We start from the raw sequence: 23,581 nt of genomic DNA, 5'->3' as shown, positions 1-23,581 counted from the left end.
GGGTGGGGGGTGGGGTGGGGGGGGTGACAACAAACTCACACACACAGTGCAGCTAACGTCCTGAGATCGCTCCAGCCTGAGGTTATAGCTGTGACAGCTGGGCCGGCACGCTCCACATGTGCTCATTCCTTCTCCTTAGCAGGCCAGTACCCCCCCACACACCACACACACACCACCGTCGACGCCACCACCCAACCCCTTCCCAAAGAAACACTCTGCTGCGACGCACACAAACACAGGATGCTCCATCCTGTTTACTGTTTACATTTCACAGTGGCTGGCCAACTTGGGAGGGCTGATCACAGGCATTACAGCCGCCTGTAAGGTAGCAGTCTGTCCCCTAATTGTAGGTGTCCCAGTTTGAATTACTCTGACCGCTTCTTGTATCCTTCACGAGTCCTAAACAAGAAGCCCCTTTTTACTCTTCGAGTCTTCAGAAACAGCAGTCGAGGACGACCGGCAGCTCCTGGTGGACCCGGTGCCGAGGCTGTCTTTCAGCAAGTAGCCCCAAAAATGTAAATATCCAAACATCACTCACTCTCCACGGACCAAATGCAGAAAGGAAAAAAAGAACAATATTTCAAGTCTAACTTTCAGAAAATGAGAAGTTAAGTTGCTATGCAAGCTGCGACATCTGGGCCGAGGGTGCTTTGACATCCACATCTGTTCAGAGACATAAAAGGAGGGGAGCGGAGAGAACGACTGGCAGTGTGGTCCACAACAATAAGATCATTCCTGTGCCAAAAGGACGCCAGCTTTGTTGGAGGTGGGCCTGGTGAGGACAGGAGACAGCTGAACAACGCAGAGCAACCAGGAGCTGATATTTATCCACCTGAAGTTATTTGAACTATTCATTGTTTGTTTGTTTAAGGAAAAAAAAAGATGCTGGTTATACAGATGATGGTCATGCAGGGATGCAGTAATTTTTAATTCAAAGTATTTAGAGCTGATGATACTTCTTGATGCTGGACTCAGGAGCAGACGTGGGAAACAGTTCAGTCAGAGCCCAACAGGGGGCCCTCTTGTTACAATAATTACACAGAAAGAGTGGGGCAAGTGACTACAGATTTAAAATAGAGCTGGTTTTGTGACTTTTAATTTGTATTATGCCTTGTTGTGTTTTATGTCAAATTATGTTTTTGTTGTGCATTCATTCTTTGTTTTTTGTATTCTGTAGTGTTTTATCAAACCCTTTTCTCACGTGCTTTTATTTCCTTATCTCTTAGGGTTTATATATAAAATTTACTGCTAACATGACCCACCACCTCCTACTTTTGTACACACATTTATATTATTTTCTCACTCAGGTAATAACTTTATATAAGCAGCACGAACATGACATTTTGAACCCAAGTTTGACAGATTTATCATTTCTGACACACAAAAACAGCTGCCAAAATGTGATTTAAATGAGACAAGTTCTACTTTTAGCCATTAAAAAAAAATCAACAACTTACCATTTCTGTCTCTCAGACTTTTCAGATGATATTCAGAAGTAATAAAACAATTATAAGACTTAAATCTTTAGCAAACTGGACTAAAGAAACAGGTATCATCATTTTAAAAGAACATTTTCTACATTTTAAAACATTTGTGGTAATATCTTACAGCTATACTACTACTACTACTACTACTACTACTACTACCACCACCACTACTACTACTACTACTACTACTACTACTACTACTACTACTACTACTACTAATAATAATAATAATAATAATAATAATAATAATAATAATAATAATAATAATAATAATAATACAATGTGAAACAGTATAATCTAAAATAAGGTGACTGGAGTCGAACATGAATCCGTAACACGTCGCACGCGTGGACTTGAGTCACGTGACTCGTACAGGAAGCGTCTTTTGATGACAACAGTCACGGTGCAGGTTCGTAAGTTTTCATTTTTTCCCCTGTACTTTTTGCTTTTCTTTCCTCGGTGTGTTATTGCGGTTTCGCATTTAAACATCTCCTCGGGGTGCTACGGAAAGAGACGTAGCGTCGAGGGTTAACATGATGCGTTTTTCAAGCGCCGGAAGTGAAGTTTTTGACAGCTAGCAGGTGGATTCACCATCATCGTTCGAGGGATAAACTTGTTTCCCGCGGACACCTTTCGTCTCTGTTCGCGTTTTACCCCCTAAACAAACCACTGTAAGGGACAATAAAACACATTAAAACCCGGTCAGTAGTCAGTCCGCACAGGTCGCTCTCTCCTCGCTGAAAGTTTGCGAACATTGTTTTTACCACCGAGGCAGCAGAAACGGGGCTGCAGTTTTCTGGCGTTTTCCACGGCTCAGTCGGTCACATTTTGTGGCAAATGGAGTCTCCTTTTAGACAAGCTTTTGACCCAGGAACAGTCGCTGAAAGTTGCATCAGAAACCGAGGAGATCTGACTAAAGTTAGGGATCCTGTTTGTTGGGGGGTGCAGAATTAAACACAACACCAGTGCAGGAAGATTATTGACACACAGCAGCTGCAACTCTCTTATTGAGCTTGGATTAAGTCTGTAGAGTTTCAAATTAACTTAAATAGAACTGATGTAATATGTGTGCTTCAGTTAATGATTTAACTAGTAAGTACACTCATCAAATTAAAAAAAAACTATAAATCTCCTTGTAGAGCCTCAACAAACAACAAAACGAATAAAAGTTATGAGAGTGAAACTGTTCTCACCACTTTCTTTTTTGTTTTATAGCCCGAGTATTGTGCTCAGTGAGTGCGTAGCAGCAGGTAAAATAGAGGAGATACCTAGCCTAAAATAAAATGTTCACCATTTTATATTCCAAAAGTTCTTGCCATCTTGTGATGCAGACTGAAAATGCACAACTTGGAAAGTATTTACTGACATTACCCTACAATGAGTGGATGAGGCTGGGGATATACGGTCAGTGTTTGAACAGACTCGTCCTTAAAGCCCACTCGCTGCTGTTTGGTTGGTGAATTCAGAATTATGATGATATCCAGATTAGAGCAATTAGAAGAAAAAAAAGATAGACCAACGCAGAGTAGCAGATGATTATGAAGTGGAAGGAAGATGATGCCGTGAAACACGGTGGTGGCAGCATCGTGGTGTGGGGATTCTTTTTTTTTTTCTTCTTTTTTTTCAGCAGGGATGGGAAAGCTCGTCAGAGTTGCTGGGAAGACGGATGGAGCTAAATGCAGAGCAATCCTGGAGGAAAACCTCAGATCAAAGCATATTCCCATGTTAGAATGACCCAGTTGGGGTCCAGACCCACATCCAGTGAAAAATATATGTGATTCCGAGGGGACAGTTCACAAATGCACCACACACTTTTCTGAATTGTACTGGCGAAGCAAATTGACCGTGCATTTTGTTCCTTCCACTTCACAGTTATGTGCTACTCTGTGTGAATACTAGTAGCTGAGGGCTAAGGGCTCGGACATTAGTCCCACTTATTGTCGCAGACCAGTGGACTTATCAGTCTTGTTCACAAGAGGAGCATTTTCCTGCCCGTGGAGTTCCATCTGAGTCATTACCGAGTCCAAAGTGGTCCACAAATACACAAATAAAACTCGTCAGGAGGTTTTTTTCCTGCTTTCCCCTGTCATGAATAAAAGTGCTCAGTCAGCAGACAGTTCTTCCTCTTGTAGACAATTTGATCCAGTTCATGTGGGCTGGCTGTGGCTCCTGAATCACCACTGGATATGAAGGAAAAACTGTTTTTAAGATTGCCACAGACAAATGCGATGTCTGTTAGGACAGATTTAAGCTTTCTTTGTCGCAAACACAGGGATCTGAATTGATTCGCGCCATGAACCACGGGCGGTGACAGAGGATCTTTCTTTGGAGTTCATGGAAAATTGGGGCAGCTTGTGACTTCAGAGGATTTACATGTAGAAAATAAGATTGGAGCTGCACAAGAGTAATGTCAAAATCCAAAAATCAATGGTAACCTAAATGTCTTTATTGATTAATGTGGAGAGATGTGCTACACAGATATATTTTCTTTAAATAAAAGTACAATTAGTGTGAAGTTTTCAGCCCTTGGGTCCAGCTCTCCTGAATAAAAACAGACACAGAAGTGAAGCTCAGCTGTGGCTGGAACAGTCGTACCGTGGCCTTTGCTGTTTGCATTGTAACTGTGCAAACATGACGGAGCTGCTGGGAATCCAGATGTTGCTCTTCAGTCATAAAATCATTTATTCTGTGGGCGTTCTGTTTACTGTGAGCAATTATACCCTCTGATCAGAAAGAGGAGCTCAATTAGTTCAAGTTAACACATCATTTTTGGATGCGACTGTAAGTCTGATAAGGAAAAGCATCATATAGTTGAAATATAAGATGATTAAAAACTACCCCTCTCCAAAATGTTATTATAGTAACACTTGACTGAGTCTGTTTTATAAAATGTTTGTTTTAATATGTGTAACTTGATTGTTTCTTCTTCTATTAGCTGTTAAAAATTATCTCAGAGCACAAAAAATAGCTTAAAGTTTCGGCTTGTGTCTGGCAGAAGTTTAATATATTTAAAAAACGATAATTATTACATAGAACAGTTTTTTTTCTAGATATTTTTCTGGAAAGTTGTGGCTTTCCTTAAAGAAATACAAGAAGTGATTAACTGGGCCAAACATTTATAATTTCTACATAAATGCACAGTATTTATTTGCCCATCATGTCTTTGGGACTTTGAATAAAAAAATGTAACGAGAACTTCTTTTTTTTTCTGAATCAAAGAGGCGTCCGCTGGAAAAATTGTGCTGTAAGTTGAGTCAAACTTTAGTTTTCTCTCATAAAATGCTAGATTTGGAGTTAGCAATGTCATATAAGGTGTTTCTTTTTTTTAAAAATGGCTGAATTTTAATAAATATAAAAAGGAATCGTTGGTATCAGTTGGTAAAACGAAAACTTTCAAGTCTATCACTCGTTACTTCAAAAATAACACATTTTGCTGATTTAAGGTTTCAGACCAGTGCGTTTGTAGCTTTCCGTGTCTCCTGTTTATTATCAAACATAGTGGGTGAATTTTGATCTAATTTCTTCACAAAAAAAAAAGTCAAAATGCATTTATTTGATTTATTTTTGCCTAATAGATGACTTTCTTTCATTGCAAAATCGTCCGTAAGTGGGTGGGATTTTCCCAGAACGCAGTAAACAGCACAACACTTAAACAGGAAGCTCAACACCCCCCCCCGAGCAAAGAGCAAAAGTCCACACGCCTGCTTTGTATTCATTATTGCTCCACACGGGATCAGTGTCCACCGAGGGAGTTTAAAAAGACGAGGCTGAGACTTTGCAAAGTAAATGATCTCTTTTGTCCTTGGATATGTATTTAAGATTTGCATTGACCGTTAGAACTATTCAGTGTTTTAAATCTGTGCTCCATCTTGTCTGTTGGACGCAAATTGTCTCGTTTGATTGAAATCTTGTTTGTTAAATGTTTTTGGATTGCCAAAAAAGATGCATCATATGTGTCTGTCTGTATTACTGCTTAATAGGTGAAATTGAAATTTGAATGACTCTTTTATTTAGTTTTCTTCCTGCAGAAATTTGCAACTTCAGTTTGCTGAAATCAGATATGTGGAACTGAGCTCGGTTTGTGTTAAACCCGTTTGTTGTTGTTTTGTTCTCCCAGGGTTTTGGAGAGTCGGGACTAAAAGATGCTCGTGACCGTCGTCCTGCTGCTGGTTGCCCTCTGCGCCGACAGAGGGTGTGGCGAGGAGGGCCAGAGAGCCGGCCACGTTTCGGTGGTCGTAGTGGGGGGAACGGGGGACCTGGCGCGGAAATACCTGTGGCAGGGGTTCTTCCACCTGTACGTTAACCAGGTCGGCGGTGGACACACCTTTTCCTTCTACGGCGGGGGACTGTCCCCAGCTGAGGCTGCCACACCGGTCCTCTTTGAGATCCTGAAGGCAGTCCCGTGCTCGAAGGACGTCTCGGAGGAACGCTGCGCCATCTTAAAAGAGCAGTTCCTGCGGCTCTCGCAGTATCGGCAGCTGAAAACCGTAGAGGACTACCAGGACCTGGCCGAGCACATAGAGCGGCAGCTTCAGCAAGAGGGCATGCGCGAGGCAGGGAGGCTCTTCTACCTCTCCGTTCCGGCGTTTGCATATGCAGACATCGCCGAGAAGATTAACGGCACTTGCAGGCCGGCCGGCGGGCCTTGGCTGAGGGTGGTGCTGGAGAAACCTTTCGGACACGACTACAGGAGCGCTCAGGTGCTCGCAACTCAACTCAGAGGCTCTCTGAAGGAAGAAGAGATGTACAGGATCGACCACTACTTGGGAAAGCAGGTTGAAAATGAATCTGGTGCACCTTGTTTATCTCGCCTGTAAATGAGGTGTTAAATTTTATATATTTGTCTTTCATGGAAAAAGGTCGTGTCAAAGATACTTCCCTTCCGGACGGAGAACAGAAAGGTTCTGGATCCCATCTGGAACAGGCACCACATCGAGAGAATAGAGATTGTCCTGAAAGAGACCCTGGATTGTAAAGGTAATTACACATTTTGAAAAATATCAATTTGACTGTGGTTATGATCAAAAAATACGACATTTTAAAAATCATTATTTAACACCAGGGTTCTTACTGAGAGGTTTACTCCCGCCTGATCCCGAGCACCTTTTCTAAATCTCACTCAACCTGTACAAACCAGTTAACGCTTTGTGCCTCGTTAGGTCCTATATATGCTGAAATGTGCGTACAAAGTGGTGCACAGAACAAAACACGAGCCCAAAGGTCATTAAAAATGTTACATTTATTCAGATAGACATCAGTGCCATATTTTATTTTAAAAACTGAGCCAAGATGCAGAAGCAGTGCGTGAAAACCTCCTCTCCCGCTGCTTCCAGAGGAGTTAGGAGAGTAAAGATACGACTACTGAAGGTCACTGATCAGCTGATTAACGCATCTGGGCCTCCCTTCTGCTTCTACAAAAGCAAATGACTGGCCAGGAGAAAGAGAGTTGTTTCTGATTTTAAAAGAGAAGAAGAAGAAAAAAAAAAAAACAAGACTTTTTGAACAGTGAACAGAATAGAATAAGCTCTTTATCATCGCCCAGAGGGAAATTATTTCTCAGCGAGTGAACATGTGACGTTCTCTTAAAAAACAGAATAAAAGCATATTATCTCCACACAAACAGAAACAAAAGCAAAAAACAACTACATTAAAGGAAAAAAAAAACTCAAGAGTACAGCAAACATGTTTATCAAAAGACAAGCAGCAAAATGAGTTGTACCAACTCTCCGGCACGGTGGTGGAGGGCTGATTATCTGGGCTTGTTTTGCAGCAACAGACCACGCAGCCTGTCTTTTATAAAGCAAAGCATTAAAGTTAACTCTGCAACAATGCAGGGATCCCACGGGCACCAGCAAACAGAACAAATTAAAAATAAACGTTTTACCGAGTTTAAAGACCCAAGAAAGACGAGATACTTTTTAGTGCCAAATATAATTGACAAATGGTGACCTTTCTTCCCACAGCGACTATGCTTCCTTGTAAATCCGTGTTCTTGTTTGCTCCGCTTTAACCCCAAAGGTCGTAACGCCTTCTATAACGAGTACGGTGTGATCAGAGATGTGCTGCAAAACCACCTGACCGAGGTCATGACGCTGCTCACGATGAGGCTCCCTGCGAACGTGAGCAACAGCGAAGAGGTCCTTCGACACAAGCTGCAGATCCTCAGTTCCATGCTGCCTTTGGGAAAGAACCAAGCCGTGATCGGGCAGTACCAGGCCTACAAAGCTGAGGTTCAACAGGAGCTGAACAAAACGAAGGACCACGTCAGCCTAACTGCGACGTTTGCAGGTGAACACGGTCACCGTTTCCGTTAGTCTGAGGCAATTCAGTTCGAGCGGAAGAAATCGTGACGCTAACGTGCGACTGTGTTGCAGCTGTTCTGGCCCACGTCGACGAGCCGCAGTACGAGGGGGTGCCCATTCTTCTGATCTCGGGGAAGATGTTGGACGAGCGAATGGGATACGCGCGCATACTTTTTAAGAACGACGTCTTCTGCCTTCAGAACCACCACAGCGTTCACTGCAAACCGAAACAGATAGTGTTCTACTTCGGCCAGGGCAGCCTTCAGTACGCGGCAGTCCTCGTTAGCAAGAATCTGTTCAAGCCAGCTTTGAAGGACCAGGAGTGGAAGGAAGTGACTGAGCATGCGGATGTCATCGTTTTGGGCCTGCACATTTCAGACTACTATGTGCAAACGCCGGTAAAAGAGAAGGAAGCGTACGCGGAGCTTATATCTCGCATCTTAGCTGGGCAAAAAAATAGCTTTATCAGTACTGAGAACCTGCTGGCCTCCTGGGCTTTGTGGACGCCACTCCTCAGCAGCCTGACCGGCTCGTTTCCGCGGATCTACCCCGGCGGTGCCGACAACGGAGACATGCTGGACATCCACCTGAAAGGGAAGGAGATCCGCTACAACAGCGAGGTGGTAGTAATCGGCCCGGACCAGATAGGAGGCCCGTCGCCCAGCAGCTTCCAGGTGATGCAGGGCAAGTTCCGCAGCGCCGACATGGTGTCCGCCTGGACCGAGGAGCTGGTTGAGAGGCTGGCTGCGGACATGGAGGAAGCAGCGGAGGCGGTGGTGAACGAGGGCAGCCTTTTCCACCTCGCCCTGTCCGGAGGCTCGACCCCTCTCGCTTTATTCCACAGGTTGGCCCTGCACCACTTCTCCTTCCCCTGGTGGAACACCCACGTGTGGATGGTGGATGAGCGCTGCGTGCCGTTGACCGAGGTGGAGTCCAACTTCTACAACCTGCACCAGCACCTGCTGCGGCATGTGAAGATACCCTACTACAACATCCACCCCATGCCGGTGCAGCTGAACCAGCGCCTCTGTGTGGAGGAGGACGGAGGAGCGCAGCTGTACGAGAAGGAGCTCGGCGAACTGGTCAACGGCTCCAGCTTTCACTTCGTGCTGCTGGGCGTCGGCTACGACGGCCACACGGCCTCGCTGTTCCCCGGCGGGAAGCTGAGCGAATTCGGGGAAAGTCTGGTGGCGCTCACCGAGAGCCCCGTCAAGCCTCATCAGCGCATGAGCCTCACTTTCAGTGCTATTAACCGAGCACGCAGGGTGGCTCTGTTAGTGATGGGCAAAGGCAAACATGAGCTGGTCACCCAGCTGAGCCGGGTCAAGGACACCGCAGACAAATATCCCGTCACCGGAGTGAAACCTGCCAACGGCAGCCTAGTTTGGTACATTGACTATGATGCACTTTTAGGCTAGGAAGTATAAATATATGAAGCTGCTTTATTTGAGTATATATGAGCCATCACAGAGAGGACCGGAACATGTTTTAGTTCAATAACTGCAAATCAAATAAACTTGACATTACTCTTTTTAATATTGTTTATTTTTCCCCCAGTTTGAGTTCATAATGTGACAGCTATTCCAGCAAAACAGTGGAAAACTGTTAAAAGTTTTCCTTTTTTGCAGCTCCACATGCTTGTGGAAAACTCCATCCATCCCTTATCTGCCGCTTAGTCCAGGTGGGTCATCAGGGAAGCCCAGACGTCTCTCTCCACAGCCACCTCTTCCAGGAGGATTCCAAGGCTTCCCCAGGCCAGCTGAGAGATATAGTCTCTCCAGGGTGTCCTGGGTCCTCCCCGGGGTCTCCTCCCAGTTGGACATGCCTGGAACATCTTCTTAGGGAGGCGTCCAGGGGGCATCCTCATCAGATGCCCGAACAACCTCAGCTGGCTCCACTCGAGGTGGAGCCACAGCAGCTTTACTTTCGAGTCCCTCCTGGATAACCGAACCTCTCACCCCATCTCGAAAGCTGTTGTCATACTCCAGAAGAAGCAATAAATTCAGCTCTCATTCATGTGGTTTTGCAATAAAATTGCATCATTTTTTTTTTTTTTCCCTCATAGTAGCTTCAGCCGCCGCTTCTTGACACAAGGCCCTGGCTGAACTTTTTCCCCACTGGGGTTTGCGCCACATAATGTGTGATTGGTTAGAAGCTCGAGGGCGTGTTAAGTTGTGAAAAAGCGCTGGGACTGCGATGTTGTCACTTTGTTTCAAATACTCTGCTTCCAGAAACCAGTTGTTGGCTGGAGCTCGAGCGAGCAATGCGGACAGCTTTAAAGAGAACAGTTGGCTGAGTTAGTTCAAAAATGCGTACATCTGTACGAGTCTTCCAGGGGAACGGTATAAAGATTGTCAAACTGCAAAATATTTGGGGAAGGAGACGGCACAGATATTGTCCACGGAGGAGTCCATCTGCTGAAAAGCGTGGCGCTCGCTTTGTGACAGATTTGTGAAGGCCCGATGGAGGATGCAGGGACGAAGTGGCGACCCCCGACGGGAAGAATCCCGTGCCGGCTCTGTACACCTCACTGCGGTGGCCGTGAAGCACCGTGCTTTCAAGTCTTTGAGCGTGACGTGTCCCGCTGCGGGAGGGGGGGTGTTTTCCCAGGAGTTCTGCTCTGACTTCTTCTGGAGTATGACGGAGCCTTTATCTGTGATCTTGTTCTTTCAGTCACTGCCCAAAGTTCACGAGCAAAGGTGAGGGTAGGAGCGTAGAAGAGTCTGATGAAAGTTTAGGAAGCAGAGGTCACCAGCAGAGGTTGCAGCTGCATTAAAGTTTATGTAGGAATGGTAAATATTTGATTTGTAGTTATTGGGTTAAAACAGTGTGGTTCGTTTTACTGAAAGCTGAAGCCTCATTTGAATATTTTTCTGTGAAAGTGTGAATACGTGTGCAGACCTTCTTATTTTTAAAGACTTGATCAGAAGTGTATTTAAGTGTGAGATGACGGAACATGCAGTGTGCGACCTTATAAACTCTGGTGCTAAAAGCCAGGTTCGACAAACACCGGAGTGAGTTGTGTTTGGATGAATATGACATATCTCAGGTAGATTTGCAAATGCCGTATGCAGTTTTCTGTGTGATCTGCCATTTTTGATTGTCATTTCTGTATTTTCACGGCCGTAACCTCAATATAACGCACTTACTCTTAAAGAACAAAAAATGTAGGTGCTTCCAAAAAACATAAATTATTTTTTCTTATCAGACAGTGAGGTAGAATATATTTTTGAACTTTTCAAATAAATAAAAGCACAGTTATAGTCCATCTACAGTGACATTCCTTTAGGAAAATATATTAAATGCAGCCTGGAGATTTTTTTTTTCTTTTGTATGTTGGTCCAGGATTTCCAGGCAGGATCTGATGTATTTTAGAGACCTGTTCATGAAGTTTACATGTTCATCTTTCAATAAAATCCTGATCATTTCCACAGAAACGCTGTTCTCTGACCTGAATTTGATCAGCATGAGTAAAAGTTAAGTTAAAAGAAATTTCCACACAGCCTCACACAATAGTAGAACAATAAAACAGTCATGAAACGGATAAAAAAAAAAAAAAAAAAAAAATACTTTGTATTTCACAAATCTGTGATCCAGACTTTTCTTCCTTGGTCATATATTTTATATATTTGCATAAAGCCCGTCTCACACTAAACACAGTTTAGCTTGGCATATTTTTTTTTTTTTTTTTTACAGATTTACTGTCTGAACAGAAATTACAGCAGAGCTTAACCACCGACTGACAGCAAATCCTGAACGTTTGTAACAGTTTTAAAGAAAAATATTCCAAAAGACAACCACTATAAGTTGCAGGATGTTTACTTTATAAATAATTTTGAGCTTTAATTATGTATTGCTGATAGATAATGTAAAAACAAGTCAAATAAAAACACTTAAGACATCCAGTTTTATCTCTGCAAATACACAAAGGTTAAAATGGAGCAAAACAGGCAACTAAAAGTTGCTTCAGAGCAGAATAAAAAAATGTTTTTAAAGTTTAAAGCTTGTTGAATGCGCTTAAATTAAAATTTAAGCTCTTGTTTGAATACGAAACTTTTGTATTTGTTAGACGTGTAGTTTACAGAACTGTCTAAACTACAGAATTATGAGCTTACCGTTCACTAAAACACATCCAGCAAACATTTCTAAACAAGCAAGACATCTGCTTTCCTGCAGCCAGTGTTAAAATGCGACGAGGATCAGCTCACTTGCACTTTTTTTTTTCCTCCTTTTTGTTGTTTATGGTTTAATGTTACTGCTGGCGACGCAGAAACCTCATGAATTCTTTAAACATGCAGGATCAGGTGGCAGCGTGGGGACAGCTGGACCCTTTTCATTACTCTCCGGCTCTGCCCGTCCCCATCATCCACTGGCTTTTGGTTAGCCACAGGCCTCCTCTCACCGCGAAAAAACCTAAACAGACGCAAGCAGGTGGCACTGTGTAGAAACTGGAGATTATTTCTGTCCGTGCTGGTGAGAAATGTCCCTCACCTGTACTGAAAGTGGAGGCGACTGTTAGAACTACGGACATGTAGTACAGCTCCGGAGTGGTTTTGGCCTGTAAATATGAATAAAGGATCACTGATGTTGCTCTTTTCCCCTTCATTATCGACGCCCACTGCTTGAAAGTCAAAGACAAACAGTGTCATTTTTGCCGGACTCTGCCTTGATCTGTTTCAAGGCACCAAAATATCATGAATCACTGAATGGATTTTAATGAAACTTTTAGGAAATATTCATTAGATGTACTGATCAACTTTTGGAGTCAGTCAAATTCAAGATGGCCACCACAGCTAATCGATATTAGCCAACACAAAAATGGCTCTAACTCAGTCATTTTTATAGGTATCGAGCTAAGATTTGATGTGGTAGTAGCTGAGAGTCAGTCACAACACATACTCTGACTGGCCAAAACGACTTCGATTCCATCATTCGTCAACAAGCCGGTGGGCGATATTGATTCCTTCAAGGAATGCCAATTTACTAATATAGTTTCTTACACAGGGTGCTGCTGTGAGAGTCAAGATGGCCGTGCTGAGTCCATGTGCACACGACAGCAGCCCAAACACGTGATAGGCAGCCCACAAGCTCTGATGAACCAGATCCATCAGAGTGAATATCACCGAAAACCCTTAAAAAGAGGGGACGTGTTAAAATTAAACAAACGTTCTTATTTTGGAAGTGGCATGAAGGCTGACGGGGACGGGACTCACCTGAAGCAACGATGGACAGGGCAACAGAGATCGCCAAGTTGTTCAGAAGAGGCTGCCTGCAGTATCGTGAAGATTTGGGCCTCAAATTTAAAAAAACCCAAACACTATTATAAACGTTCCCCTTTTTATCCAAGTAACTCATGATCTGTGTGGCTCAATGCCACAACCTGCGTCCTAGTTACCTTCCCATGACAAAGAGCTGAGGGGCCAGAACTGCTACAATGAACACTGCATTCACCACCTGACTGTGAACAGAAAAAAAAATGCATCAGTATAAATAGTTTTGTCATCTCCATCCATAAGCGTACTTACAATTTTAGCCTCTGATTCAGTGGGATCCGTCTGCTGCTGTGATACGCCATGAAGACCAGCATGTAATGAAGCATCCAGACGGCGTGTGCTGAAACTCTGCTGCCGGCCGCTGCGTGTGCTCCGAGGAAAGATCAGGTTTCATTCTGAGTTCCTCAGTCCTGCTCCTCCAGGCACATGTTTTCCAGGTTTCCCTGCTTCAGAAACACCTGATTTCAATTGATCAGCAATTAACAGAAGCTGATGCCAAGCTGTTAAAAAAGATCATTTATTTAGTGATTTTATTTGAGGTTTTTTTAGTCAAAGTTGACCTCATCCTGTAAGGATTAACCAGGAGCAGGGATAGCTTTAAAATAAAAAGTGCAGCTCCACCCACCCACCACTTCTCCTCCTCTAAATGTGTTCAAATATGTGGGGGAAGCATCGCATCCACCCCTGCCCCATATTGAGACACTATAAAACATCTAACGCACTAAGTCTGACTCTGTTCACTTCTGATGCTCCTCCTGCCAAGTCCTCAGAGGGTCAAACCGCCAACATGCCTGCTGACTACAACGGGACGTGGGACATCATCAGCAACGACAACATCGATGGTTATATGGTCGCACTTGGTAAGCTGGGTTGCTTATTTCTGAGGTTCTGTGCCTTACTTATCCTGGTTTACTCTGACAATGAAAAAGCTGGTCTTGTGTTACACAGGATGAAATGATTTGTTTTTCTTTTTTTGGCACGCAGGCATTGACTTTGCAACACGCAAGATTGCCTCCTTGCTGAAGCCTCGCAAGGTGATTAAGCAAGACGGAGATAGTTTCACATTTCAAACTGTCACCACTTTGAAAAACTACGAATGTTCGTTCAAAATTGGTGAGGAGTTCGACGAGGTGACCAAAGGAATGGACAACCGGTTGTGCAAGGTAAGCATGTTAAACTCTGACTTGTGCCACTCTGAGCTAATAAACTGGAAATTGAAAGGTTTTGTTTTTTTTATATTTTATTTAATTTGCCAGAGTGTGGTCACCTGGGATAACGATAAGCTGGTGTGCGTTCAGAAGGGAGAAAAGGGAAACCGGGGCTGGGTTCACTGGATTCAAGGAGATGAGCTTCATCTGGTACGACTGCACGTCTTTAATGTGTGTTCAGAAAGCACAGAGTACTCCTGGTGTTCCAAATGTTGAGCCTATTTAAAGGTTCTTGTATTCTCAGTTGCCTACATGCTCTCTTTGCAATTAGAGATGAACTTCATGATTTGTAATTTTTGCCTTTTCTCTCTTTTCAGGAACTCAAATGTGAAGGTCAAGTTTGCAAGCAAATTTATAAAAGGACCCAGTGATGTTGCCTTTTTAAAACGCTTTAACACTTTGTTTGGCGTTTTCCCTCAAATGAGCTGAGAGATGCGCTGTGCCAGCTGTCATACCTAACAATAAAAGGGAGGGAGGAGAAAGCAAAAGTTTGTCTGTCCCCCTTATTTTTTTCTTAATGTCAGATCAGGCTTTCTGTAGGTAAAAAAATTTCCTTTACATAATTTTCTAATATTTCAAACAGCTTTTTCACTAGCAGGAAAACAGAATCTGGTCTGCAGATGTGACGTACTTGTTTTCTGAGTGAACTTCTAGATTCTCAGACTCCATTTAGTCTACAGTGTCTTCACACCTGCCTCTCTCAGGGACGCAGCCAGACACCGTTCTGTCCTTGAATTGGAAACCATTATAAAGTACTTGGTTCCCAGCACCTCTTTGGCTAAACATTGCAGTAAACCATTTCCTGCTTGTTCCTCTTTAAAGTAGCATTCACTGAAGGAATGAATCTTGCAAAGTTTTAAACAGAGGTTTTAGTCTGTTGGCATTAAAGTACTGTATGTGTTGGGAATGCTGCACCAAATTTACCTATTTTTGAGTGGTGTGTGTTGTTTTTTTTTTTTACCTTTTTAACAATGTTGCTTCAGCAATTTTTAGTTAAGTTTTTCAGCACTCATGTTGCATTTTCACAGAAAATGAAAAAGTTTCAAACTAAAAAGTTGATCACTTTACTTGACAAAAAGCAGCTTAAACATCAGTAGAGTCAATTAACCAAAGTAAGTTCCTGTGTTCAACTTTTTTTCCCTGTGGGTGAAAAACTTTCTCCAGCACTGATTGGACAAAAATCACTTTCATCTCTTAAATCATCTATAAACACATTCAGACTGGCACCTAAACTAAGGAACATAATGTTCCTTAACTAAAAGCACTCAGAGAGCACAAACCTCCACCAAGGCCATAGGGTCACTGTCCTCTTCAATTACTACACACTATAGTACAGGTGGCTGTGGATCAGTGGTTAGAACAGTCATCCTCCAATGAGAGAATTGGAGGTTCAATTCCTTGAAGTGTCCCTAGGCAAGACTGAACTGATGTGTGCCCCATTGGCAAAAAGAGTTTTAAAGCACTGATTAGTTTCCATAGAATGATTTATTCGGATTAGCTTTGTAGATATTCAGTGTCGTGTGGATGGGTAAATGAGGGCTCACATTGTGTTGTAAAGCTCTTTGAGTGGCCTGATTGGCTAGAAAGGCTATATAGTCCATTTATGTCAGTTTCTGTAAAGATAATCCTAATCCAGATCAACACCAAAATCTAATCACTTCCTTCCTTGTACTCTGTTTGACATTATCTGAAAATTTCATGAAATTGCATTCATAACATTTTGAGTAATCGTGAGCACAAACAGACAATGCTACCAAAAACAGGCTTTTTGACAGAGCTTATAAGGAAGTCTTTTCAGCTTCAAATACTGGACGATTTCCTTATTTTAAAGAAAAGATGTCAACCCTGACTGGGACTGCTGCAGGTAAAATACTAACTAATAATAAATAAATGTACCTATTTCCCTCATCTCCCTTTAAAAACAGTAAAACGGTGTAGTACCACCTCCGGGTCACAAGGTGGCGTTGTGAAATTAATGAACGAACCCCATAAGCGGAAAAAAAACTTCCTCCCGCGAGTTTTTGTTTTGTTTTCCCAAATCTTTTTATGGCTGAACCTTTGTGGATGCTATAGCTTTGAATTGTGAGACATTTTGCCAGCTTCGCTACTCATTTTGAAGTCGTCGAGGTTAACCTTGTTCTGGATTTTTTTTAAAATGTCAGCGGATGCAGACGAAACCCAGCAGGTAAAGAGTCGCGTTTCATCAAAATTAGCACCGACAAGCCTGTTGTTGGGGGGGTTGTTCGCGGGATTTGTATTTGTGTGACATCTGCTTTTACTTTCAGAGGTTAAAAGCCGCAGTTCATTATACAGTGGGCCGTCTGTGTCAGAAGGTGGGAGAGAAACAACGGAGGGAGTTCAGCCGACAAGTCGTGGCAGCGATAGCTGAGACAACCTTCAGACAATGTGGTGAGTTCACTGTCAGAAACAAGACATGACATCTCATTTACTGTGACTTGTTTTAAATGGTCTTTTATCCTTTTTAATTATATATTACATCTGCAGCCCCATTCTTGTACTTATCTGCCCAACAGGATGTGTTACAGTCGACTATAAGCTGTCATCTACAAATATTTTAAAAGCTTTATTTATAGATTTTAAGGGCTTTTACATTTTCTTAAATCACAGGGACTCACAATTAGCATTAACCCCGTTATTCATTTTACAACTCTGTTACTTTTAATGTCAGTGTAATTTAACTCTTAACACATTTTATTCACTAAAACAAATCTTGTTTTCATTTGTCAGCTTTTCCAGGAATTCTTTTATGAGCAATAAGAAACTAAATGTGACCATAGGGCACCTTAACAATTGCCCTCTTTAAATGCTGTATTGCTCTTTTGTTTATAGCAAAAAAATATTGTTGAAAACAATATGTTCTTTGTACTATCATAACTTTTTGGTTTTGTCAAATCCACAAAAAAAAGAGCTTTCAAAAGCTTTTTTTTTTTATTTATAGAACAGTTTCAAAATTAAAGCTAGTGACTTTACAGAGCATTAGCAAAAACAAACATTAAAAACATTATCTACTCATTCTACATTGTATACCTAATTTTTTTTCCAGTTAAATATTTCAGTTCTTTGGCATTATAAAGATGATATGTATTTCCTGAGTATGATTCTACGATCAATAACAAATTAACAATATCTGATGTTTTATAGAAACAGAGGTTTAGCTTCAGTAACTATTACAACCCAGGTATTGTTAATCTTCTGATTAAAAACCTTTACAGATCGTTGCTCGTATGAACTGGCTAAAATACTCACACTGCTCCTTCATGAGACAGAACGTAACTCCTGAATGTTTTTGTTTCTTTGCACAGAGATATTTGCTAAAGACCTGGAGGCCTTCGCAAGGTAAGCTTTTTAAAACCATGTTAATAAATCAGCCCAGTGCTCTTTGCCTTTCGCCAAAATGTTTTCCAACTACCTTACAATTCCTAATTTGCCTTCAGGCATGCCAAAAGAAGCACAGTGTCTACAGAGGATGTCAAACTCGCAGCCCGTCGCAGTACTGCATTGGTGAGTTTGTCAGACCTCGTTAAAATAACATGTTTATTTTACAGGAGTTCCATACAAAATAAATACACGTTCTACAGCAGGCGGCACACTTGGTGTTTAATTTGCTTTTATTTCAGTCCGTCTACATACAAAATAAAAGTGAAGAACTGGCCCAGGAGAAGGAGTTAAAGAAGAAGAGAGAGCAGAGACACTGAAGAGGACAGCAGAGACTGAGGACATGTCACAGGAAGCCTGGGACGTCTAAATGTGGCCAACATTGCAAACAAACATGAAGACTGACCAGTACACAAGTTGCATGACAATTAAAATGGATTTATTTCTCTTTTTTTTAATGACACTTTTACCAGACTAAAATAAAAACATTGTATGTATGCCTTGGACCTGCTAATGCTATCTGTTAAAGTGACCCTGTATGAGCTGACACAGTCCTGGTCCTGGAGGACCGCCGTCCTGTGTTTTAGATGTTTCCTCACTCTTCAGGAGGTCTTCGAGTTCTGCAGAAACCTGGTAATCACTCAGACATTCATGTCAGGCGGGTCAAAACAGAGAAACATCTAAAACATGCAGGACAGTGGCCCTCCAGGACCAGGATTGGACACTAATGCATTAAAGTTTGTGTTTTAAGGCTCGTAACAGCAGCGTAACTGAGTACATTTTATATTCATGTGAGTGCTTTGAGTTGCAAAGTTACCTGTAAAATTTGGGGGCTCAGGAATTTCAAGCAAACTACCCAAAAAACAAAACTAATTCTAGCAATGAAACACTTTTCTTTTTCCCTATTAGTAAGAAGGCGACACACGACAATTTAGGGGGAAAAAGCCACATTACTCAATTAATCTGTCTAAGGTTGAAACTGAGATATCTGCCAGGAACTTACCGCTAACCACAGAAGCTGATGGTTATTAGAGAATTCACTCTAAAGCCATCAAAAACAGCAAAAAAAAAAAACAGGTACTACCCCATGTCTGAGAAGGCCACACACACTGAAAGTGTTGGAACTTCCATCTTCTTCCTTCAGAACAGACTTCAGTCAGGGTTCAAACGGAGACCTCGACCAGCAGAGCCCAAGGTCCCTAGATATGTGAATCGAATTAGATGTTTTTGATTCGACAAACTGACTCAAGCAGCATCATCTATGTTAACTATTCAAATGAACTTTATTAGAGAACTCCCTTCATTTGACATGTTTTTTTGTCTTGTTTTCTTTTTAAAACACCTCACAAACAACAAAAAGAGCTACTGGGAGCCATTGGACACACCACTCCACGTTCGCACACTTCCATCACTCGCGTCCCCCAGAGTCTTCAGCAGGTGTCACCCACATCAAGTCCACACTTACAGATCAGTTCAAGAACATGAAAGCACACACCATACAGCATTCAAATCAGATAATATAAGCAAATACAAGAATTCAGCACTACATTTTTTTTGACAGACATACTCAAGAGTAAGGAAAAAAACTTGCAGAGATTAAAAAAAAATTTCTTGAAGTACTAATTAAAGAATGTCCATGTTAGGGGAGGCGCTCGTAGCATCTGCAGCTTCCACTCACACACTCAGAAAGCAGTCAGATTCGGGCTCTTTCACCGCACAACCAGTCCCCGCTCCACCCGTCTCTCCGTTCGCTCACTCACCGCTTCACTCTTCGCCAACAAGCCATCCGCAATCGCACTCATCAGTTCTTAAAATGTCAGTTGCGCAGTTCTTTCCATTTAAAAGTGGATAAAAGTGAAAACACCCACCGTCTCTCAGAACATGCGGAGTGAAGCCGTTCTTTGGTGGCATTGCATTTACAGGTGGGAAGAGGGAGAATGATAGCGAGATCACCCCGAGAATGCTGCCAAAGAGGAGATTCCTCGCAGGGAAATGGAAGAGAGGTGAACTGCAGAAGAGATTTCAATGAAGGCTTTTCCACAGAACTTGACTGCAAATAAAGTTGCACTTAAAACATTTAGGTTTCAACCAGATTCTTTCCAATGCAAGATTGCCTTTTAGACCGATGACAGTGCCGGATAATGGTGAACCGCAAACATTCATGCATTTTTTTCTCTCTCTTCTTTTCAAAAATGGGCATCACATTTCACAATACATGCATTAGAGAATCCAGTTGAAATGGATACAAACAAACATCAAAAATAGCACTTTAGTCAAAGATCCTGGTAAACAACTCACTTCAACGCTTCCTAAATTAAATCTTTAGCATTTGTTTTCTCCAAATGTACAAAACATCTTCCACAAAAGTGTTAAGTTTTCAAACACGCATTAACACCAGAAATAAATTTTTTTGAAAAGACTCATCTCTCTCGCAATACTTACCCATAGAAACATTTAACTTACATACCCCACCCAGATGACTTTGACTCCATGCTGGACCCAAAACCCGAGCTAAACCCACTACCGCCGGTTGTAGAGTTTGACCCTGTGCCCCAGCCCAGACTGGCCGAGCTGGTGCCGTAGTTGCTGTTGCCTGCACTGAAAGACTGACTCTGGTCCCTGCTAGAGCTCGTCCCGCTAGAGGTGCTGCCTGAGGTGGACGTCTGCTGCTGGCTCGCCAGCATTCCCATCATGCCCCAACTACTCTGCAGCGCAGCCTGAGCAGCAGCCATCATGGCGGGGTTCAGACTGAAGGAGCCGAAATTCGCCAGATTACTGTTGGCGCTGCTCCCCAACCCGCTGCGGCTGCCGCCGAACGCCTGAGCCCCGAAGCCATTTCCGAACCGCGCCGTGCGATCGTACTGCCTATTTCCATGTTTGGGCTCAGCGTTTGAGATGTGAACACTGACTCCTTTGATAATAAGGTCCTCTCCACAGAGAGACTGGGCAACCTGCGGAGACACGACATCAATTTGGTTATCGAGGGGATGGGCAATGCTAAAATACGAATCTACTGCTACGCTTTTCACACTTTACCTGATCGTCTGCAAATGTAACAAAAGCGAAAGCACGGAATGGCTTGGGGATGAAGACGTCTGTGACCTCGCCGTACTGCATAAAGAACTGCCGCAGGTCATCTGTGGTCATGTCTTCTGTGCAACGCCCCACAAACACTTTCCGGCTCCTCAGTGGCTCATCTGGCCCTTGCTGTGAATTAAAAAAAAAAAAAAAAATCAGGAAAATATTACATGGTAAAGTGAGTTATGACAGGACACCTATCCACAATGTGTGGGTATACGCATGGACATTACCATATTCACCTTCGAGTTAGGGAGCTTGCAGTCGCACCATCTTCCGTCAATCATATGACGCTGGGAGATCACCTTTTCTTGAGCCTCGTATTCTGTGAACCTCACAAAGCCAAACCCTTTAGAGTTCCCACTCTTGGCGTCTCGTTTCACCTGAGGGAACAAACTTGGTAAACACAGACGCAAAACAAATCAGACGTGTGCATGGCTTTTAATGAAAACTGTCCCCGGTGGTACCTGGACCATGATGACTTCCCCAAACGTGCTGAAGTAGTCCTTCAGGTCCTGCTCAGTGGTTTTCCATGGAAGGCCCAACACGATCAGGTCCGACGTCTTCATGTCGCCCCTCTTCATCTTCACAGCAGACGAAGCGTCAATTTCATCCATTTTCCTTTTGTTGTCTAAAATGAAAACAACAGAATTAGCACCTTAAACTGTCACCAAAACCTTGGCTAACATCTAATCTTCAGTATACTGATAATGAGATATCTGATTTGTTCATAAGAGTGAACTGAAATACTGCCCAGGCTGTCAAATATTTATTAAGATATTCTGAAAAGACAAAAATTATGTCACTCTATGATAACTTTTAGAAACAATAGCGTAACCTATAAGGGTGAGATGACATTTTATAAATGTATTTATATCATTATTTGGTCATCATAGAAATTATGAAGTCAAATCAGAATCATGATCTGCAAAACAATCAGAAGGCATTTTATAACTTATGGTTTTAGATGGACAAAAAAATCTTGAGCTGCTCATTTTATGAATGGTCTTAACTAACAATTTATCTACAATTTATTTACAATTTAAGACAATTTATCATATAATGGTACACAAGATCCTTACATAGAATTGGCAAATAAACATGTATATAGATCTGAAATGACAAATGAGTTTAATTGAATATGCACAGAAACAAATTTGAACTTATGATATTGTCATAAGAAACTTATAATAAGTCTAGTTAAAGGTAAATCCAACCCAACAGCAGTGTAATTAGATATCTAAATGACAGTAGGTAGAAAGAAGTGAATTAAGTTCTACAAATCTTGTAAGGAAATGTTAAAATTTACATTTTTAAAGGCTTTTTAAATATAATAAACATTTTTTTAATTCAAGCTCAGTTGCACTGAAATGCAAGTAGGAATGTTATTATTCATATTTGAAAAGGAATTAAGACACAGGAGTTTGTTTGTTTTTATACTTTTGAGGCAGTGCAGAAACTACAGTATGAATTATAAATAGGATTCCACCCTCTCACACACCACACACACAGACTGGGTGAAGTGCTGCAGAGTTTCCACCCCTACCTTTCGGATAGTTCACCACATACACGACGTTCCCCCAGCCGTTCTCCGGCGCGTGCAGGATCCCCTCCACGAGCCGCACGCCCCGCATGCACTGGGACACGGGGCTCCGGAAGCGCAGGCCGCACGCGCCCGGGAACTGCGCCGCCACGGTCGACAGCAGAACCGTGCCGTCGTCCTCGGACGGGATCTCCATGGGCTCCTCGTTCTCTTCCTCCGCGACTCGAATGTACCCCTCGGCCATTCTCTCCCGAAATTCAAACTTTTTTTATTTTCCTTTTCTTTTCCGAAGCAGCACTGCAGTTAGCGCGCGCTCTCTCTGCCCTCCCGTTTCTTTGTTCGCTGGGACGGTGATCTGTGTCGTCAACACCGGAGGACAACCCCGATGTGGCACAACCGCGAACGATTCTCCCCCTCCGGTAACAAACCCCACTAAGACAATCCCCTCAAACGTAATTTACAAAACATAAATAAGTTCAATAAACAAAGCAAAAGGGCACGACTTCTCCCACTTGCAAAATAAGAAATTTGTCTTGGTTTGGTTTTTTTTCCACGAGGCAAAACATGCGAGGCCTTCCAAAATGGCCTCTAAGCGAAGAAGGAACTACGTCATTTGTTAGGACGAGATCATCCCAGAGGGGTTTTAATGGTTGAAAATTGTATCATGAATACAAACAAAATTGATAAGTCGTCGGGAACAATCTACCGTACTAACAAAGACACATTGATGTAATTGTGTTAAGGTATACAAATCATCGCGATTAAGGAAACTGTAATGTAAACCTCATTTTGTTTTTTTTAACCCCCCCCCCTCGGTTTTACGCGAGTCGACCAGGCCAGGTTTACTTCATCCTCTAAAACAACTTCCGGTTGTTGGGGGACAAAGATGGTGGCGCACAAACTTTAAAACTTCAAAATAACATGTTTAAAATTAGATTTACATGTTTTGACATCGCATAGTTTTGATATTTTGAGCTTTTTAGTTGTTTTGTCCGACTAAGCAAAAGCATTCAGTCCATAAAAATGCTAATTTTAATTTTCAAAATAAATAAACACAACTTTATTATTTTACAAGCTTAATCCTCCCTTTTGTACTCCGAGATGAACAATTTTGATTCAGTAATGCTTAGAGCTCTTTTTATAGTTTGATTCCATACTATATTCAAGTTTTAAAGATTAAGTTTGAATAAAGTATGTTTTATTTCATTTTAAACTAGTGTTTCTGCTCAAAGAAATTATAAACCATATTATTTGAAACTGTCTTTTTTAGAATGCAACTACTTTTACAATACAG

General features: G+C 42.3%; 5 protein-coding genes across 11 annotated transcripts; 3 read left to right on the top strand and 2 right to left on the bottom strand.

The window, feature by feature from the left end:
• Positions 1-1,788: 1,788 nt before the first annotated feature.
• On the top strand, positions 1,789-11,222 carry h6pd (hexose-6-phosphate dehydrogenase (glucose 1-dehydrogenase)). 3 transcript variants are annotated; one of them, XM_017408036.2, is made up of 5 exons: positions 1,789-1,896; positions 5,605-6,262; positions 6,347-6,464; positions 7,506-7,775; positions 7,862-11,222. In XM_017408036.2, exons 2-5 carry the CDS (start codon positions 5,630-5,632, stop codon positions 9,205-9,207), a joined length of 2,367 nt encoding a protein of 788 aa, XP_017263525.1. In that variant the 5' UTR covers positions 1,789-1,896; positions 5,605-5,629; the 3' UTR covers positions 9,208-11,222. The 3 variants fall into 3 exon arrangements, with proteins under 3 accessions (XP_017263525.1, XP_017263522.1, XP_017263523.1); XM_017408033.3 differs by lacking the exon at positions 1,789-1,896 and adding an exon at positions 5,157-5,269; XM_017408034.3 differs by lacking the exon at positions 1,789-1,896 and adding an exon at positions 5,308-5,467.
• A 241-nt stretch (positions 11,223-11,463) lies between these two features.
• Positions 11,464-13,622, bottom strand: LOC119616964. Of its 3 annotated transcripts, none has more exons than XM_037975246.1 (6): positions 13,315-13,622; positions 13,185-13,247; positions 13,003-13,082; positions 12,790-12,920; positions 12,281-12,410; positions 11,464-12,202 (listed from the first exon to the last, which is right to left on the bottom strand). In XM_037975246.1, exons 1-6 carry the CDS (start codon positions 13,386-13,388, stop codon positions 12,126-12,128), a joined length of 555 nt encoding a protein of 184 aa, XP_037831174.1. In that variant the 5' UTR covers positions 13,389-13,622; the 3' UTR covers positions 11,464-12,125. The 3 variants fall into 3 exon arrangements, with proteins under 3 accessions (XP_037831174.1, XP_037831176.1, XP_037831175.1); XM_037975248.1 differs by having other exon boundaries at positions 12,281-12,347; XM_037975247.1 differs by having other exon boundaries at positions 13,003-13,058.
• rbp7b (retinol binding protein 7b, cellular) lies at positions 13,620-14,758 on the top strand. Its single transcript, XM_017408200.3, has 4 exons — positions 13,620-13,922; positions 14,047-14,225; positions 14,319-14,420; positions 14,588-14,758. Exons 1-4 carry the CDS (start codon positions 13,709-13,711, stop codon positions 14,639-14,641), a joined length of 549 nt encoding a protein of 182 aa, XP_017263689.1. The 5' UTR covers positions 13,620-13,708; the 3' UTR covers positions 14,642-14,758.
• A 1,503-nt stretch (positions 14,759-16,261) lies between these two features.
• On the top strand, positions 16,262-18,740 carry cenps (centromere protein S). Its single transcript, XM_017408408.3, has 5 exons — positions 16,262-16,455; positions 16,556-16,679; positions 17,594-17,627; positions 17,726-17,792; positions 17,909-18,740. The coding sequence occupies exons 1-5, from the start codon at positions 16,426-16,428 to the stop codon at positions 17,984-17,986; spliced, it is 333 nt and encodes a 110-aa protein (XP_017263897.1). The 5' UTR covers positions 16,262-16,425; the 3' UTR covers positions 17,987-18,740.
• On the bottom strand, positions 18,084-22,897 carry LOC108231372 (TAR DNA binding protein). 3 transcript variants are annotated; one of them, XR_003038825.2, is made up of 6 exons: positions 22,291-22,897; positions 21,212-21,375; positions 20,978-21,127; positions 20,703-20,873; positions 19,535-20,617; positions 18,084-18,865 (listed from the first exon to the last, which is right to left on the bottom strand). XR_003038825.2 is itself a non-coding variant. In XM_025004198.2 (5 exons), the coding sequence occupies exons 1-5, from the start codon at positions 22,529-22,531 to the stop codon at positions 20,126-20,128; spliced, it is 1,218 nt and encodes a 405-aa protein (XP_024859966.1). In that variant the 5' UTR covers positions 22,532-22,897; the 3' UTR covers positions 18,084-20,125. The 3 variants fall into 3 exon arrangements, 2 of the variants coding, with proteins under 2 accessions (XP_024859966.1, XP_017263895.1); XM_025004198.2 differs by having other exon boundaries at positions 18,084-20,617; XM_017408406.3 differs by having other exon boundaries at positions 18,084-20,617; positions 20,987-21,127; positions 22,291-22,896.
• Positions 22,898-23,581: the final 684 nt, after the last annotated feature.

This window comes from Kryptolebias marmoratus, linkage group LG4, assembly GCF_001649575.2.
Source record: "Kryptolebias marmoratus isolate JLee-2015 linkage group LG4, ASM164957v2, whole genome shotgun sequence".
Classification (NCBI taxonomy): Eukaryota; Metazoa; Chordata; class Actinopteri; order Cyprinodontiformes; family Rivulidae; genus Kryptolebias; species Kryptolebias marmoratus.
Note: the sequence above shows the minus strand (reverse complement) of the source record. Positions and strands in the feature narration are given on the sequence as shown.

Excerpts from the sequence above, each read along its gene's own strand:
- LOC108231372 (XM_025004198.2), bottom strand. The coding sequence starts at position 22,531 with ATGGCCGAGGGGTACATTCGAGTCGCGGAGGAAGAGAACGAGGAGCCC. Across the intron at positions 21,128-21,211 it reads GGGAAGTCATCATGGTCCAG|GTGAAACGAGACGCCAAGAG; the intron begins GTACCACCGGGG and ends TTGTTCCCTCAG. Across the intron at positions 20,618-20,702 it reads TTACATTTGCAGACGATCAG|GTTGCCCAGTCTCTCTGTGG; the intron begins GTAAAGTGTGAA and ends GTGTCTCCGCAG.
- cenps (XM_017408408.3), top strand. The coding sequence starts at position 16,426 with ATGTCAGCGGATGCAGACGAAACCCAGCAG. Across the intron at positions 17,628-17,725 it reads GACCTGGAGGCCTTCGCAAG|GCATGCCAAAAGAAGCACAG; the intron begins GTAAGCTTTTTA and ends ATTTGCCTTCAG. Across the intron at positions 17,793-17,908 it reads CCCGTCGCAGTACTGCATTG|TCCGTCTACATACAAAATAA; the intron begins GTGAGTTTGTCA and ends CTTTTATTTCAG.
- LOC119616964 (XM_037975246.1), bottom strand. The coding sequence starts at position 13,388 with ATGCTTCATTACATGCTGGTCTTCATGGCGTATCACAGCAGCAGACGG. Across the intron at positions 12,411-12,789 it reads CTCTCACAGCAGCACCCTGT|CAGTGGGCGTCGATAATGAA; the intron begins GTAAGAAACTAT and ends TTGACTTTCAAG. Across the intron at positions 12,203-12,280 it reads CGCCTCCACTTTCAGTACAG|GTTTTTTCGCGGTGAGAGGA; the intron begins GTGAGGGACATT and ends GCGTCTGTTTAG.
- h6pd (XM_017408036.2), top strand. The coding sequence starts at position 5,630 with ATGCTCGTGACCGTCGTCCTGCTGCTGGTTGCCCTCTGCGCCGACAGA. Across the intron at positions 6,465-7,505 it reads AGAGACCCTGGATTGTAAAG|GTCGTAACGCCTTCTATAAC; the intron begins GTAATTACACAT and ends TTAACCCCAAAG. Across the intron at positions 7,776-7,861 it reads CCTAACTGCGACGTTTGCAG|CTGTTCTGGCCCACGTCGAC; the intron begins GTGAACACGGTC and ends ACTGTGTTGCAG.
- rbp7b (XM_017408200.3), top strand. The coding sequence starts at position 13,709 with ATGTGTTCAAATATGTGGGGGAAGCATCGCATCCACCCCTGCCCCATA. Across the intron at positions 14,226-14,318 it reads TGGACAACCGGTTGTGCAAG|AGTGTGGTCACCTGGGATAA; the intron begins GTAAGCATGTTA and ends TTAATTTGCCAG. Across the intron at positions 14,421-14,587 it reads AAGGAGATGAGCTTCATCTG|GAACTCAAATGTGAAGGTCA; the intron begins GTACGACTGCAC and ends CTCTCTTTTCAG.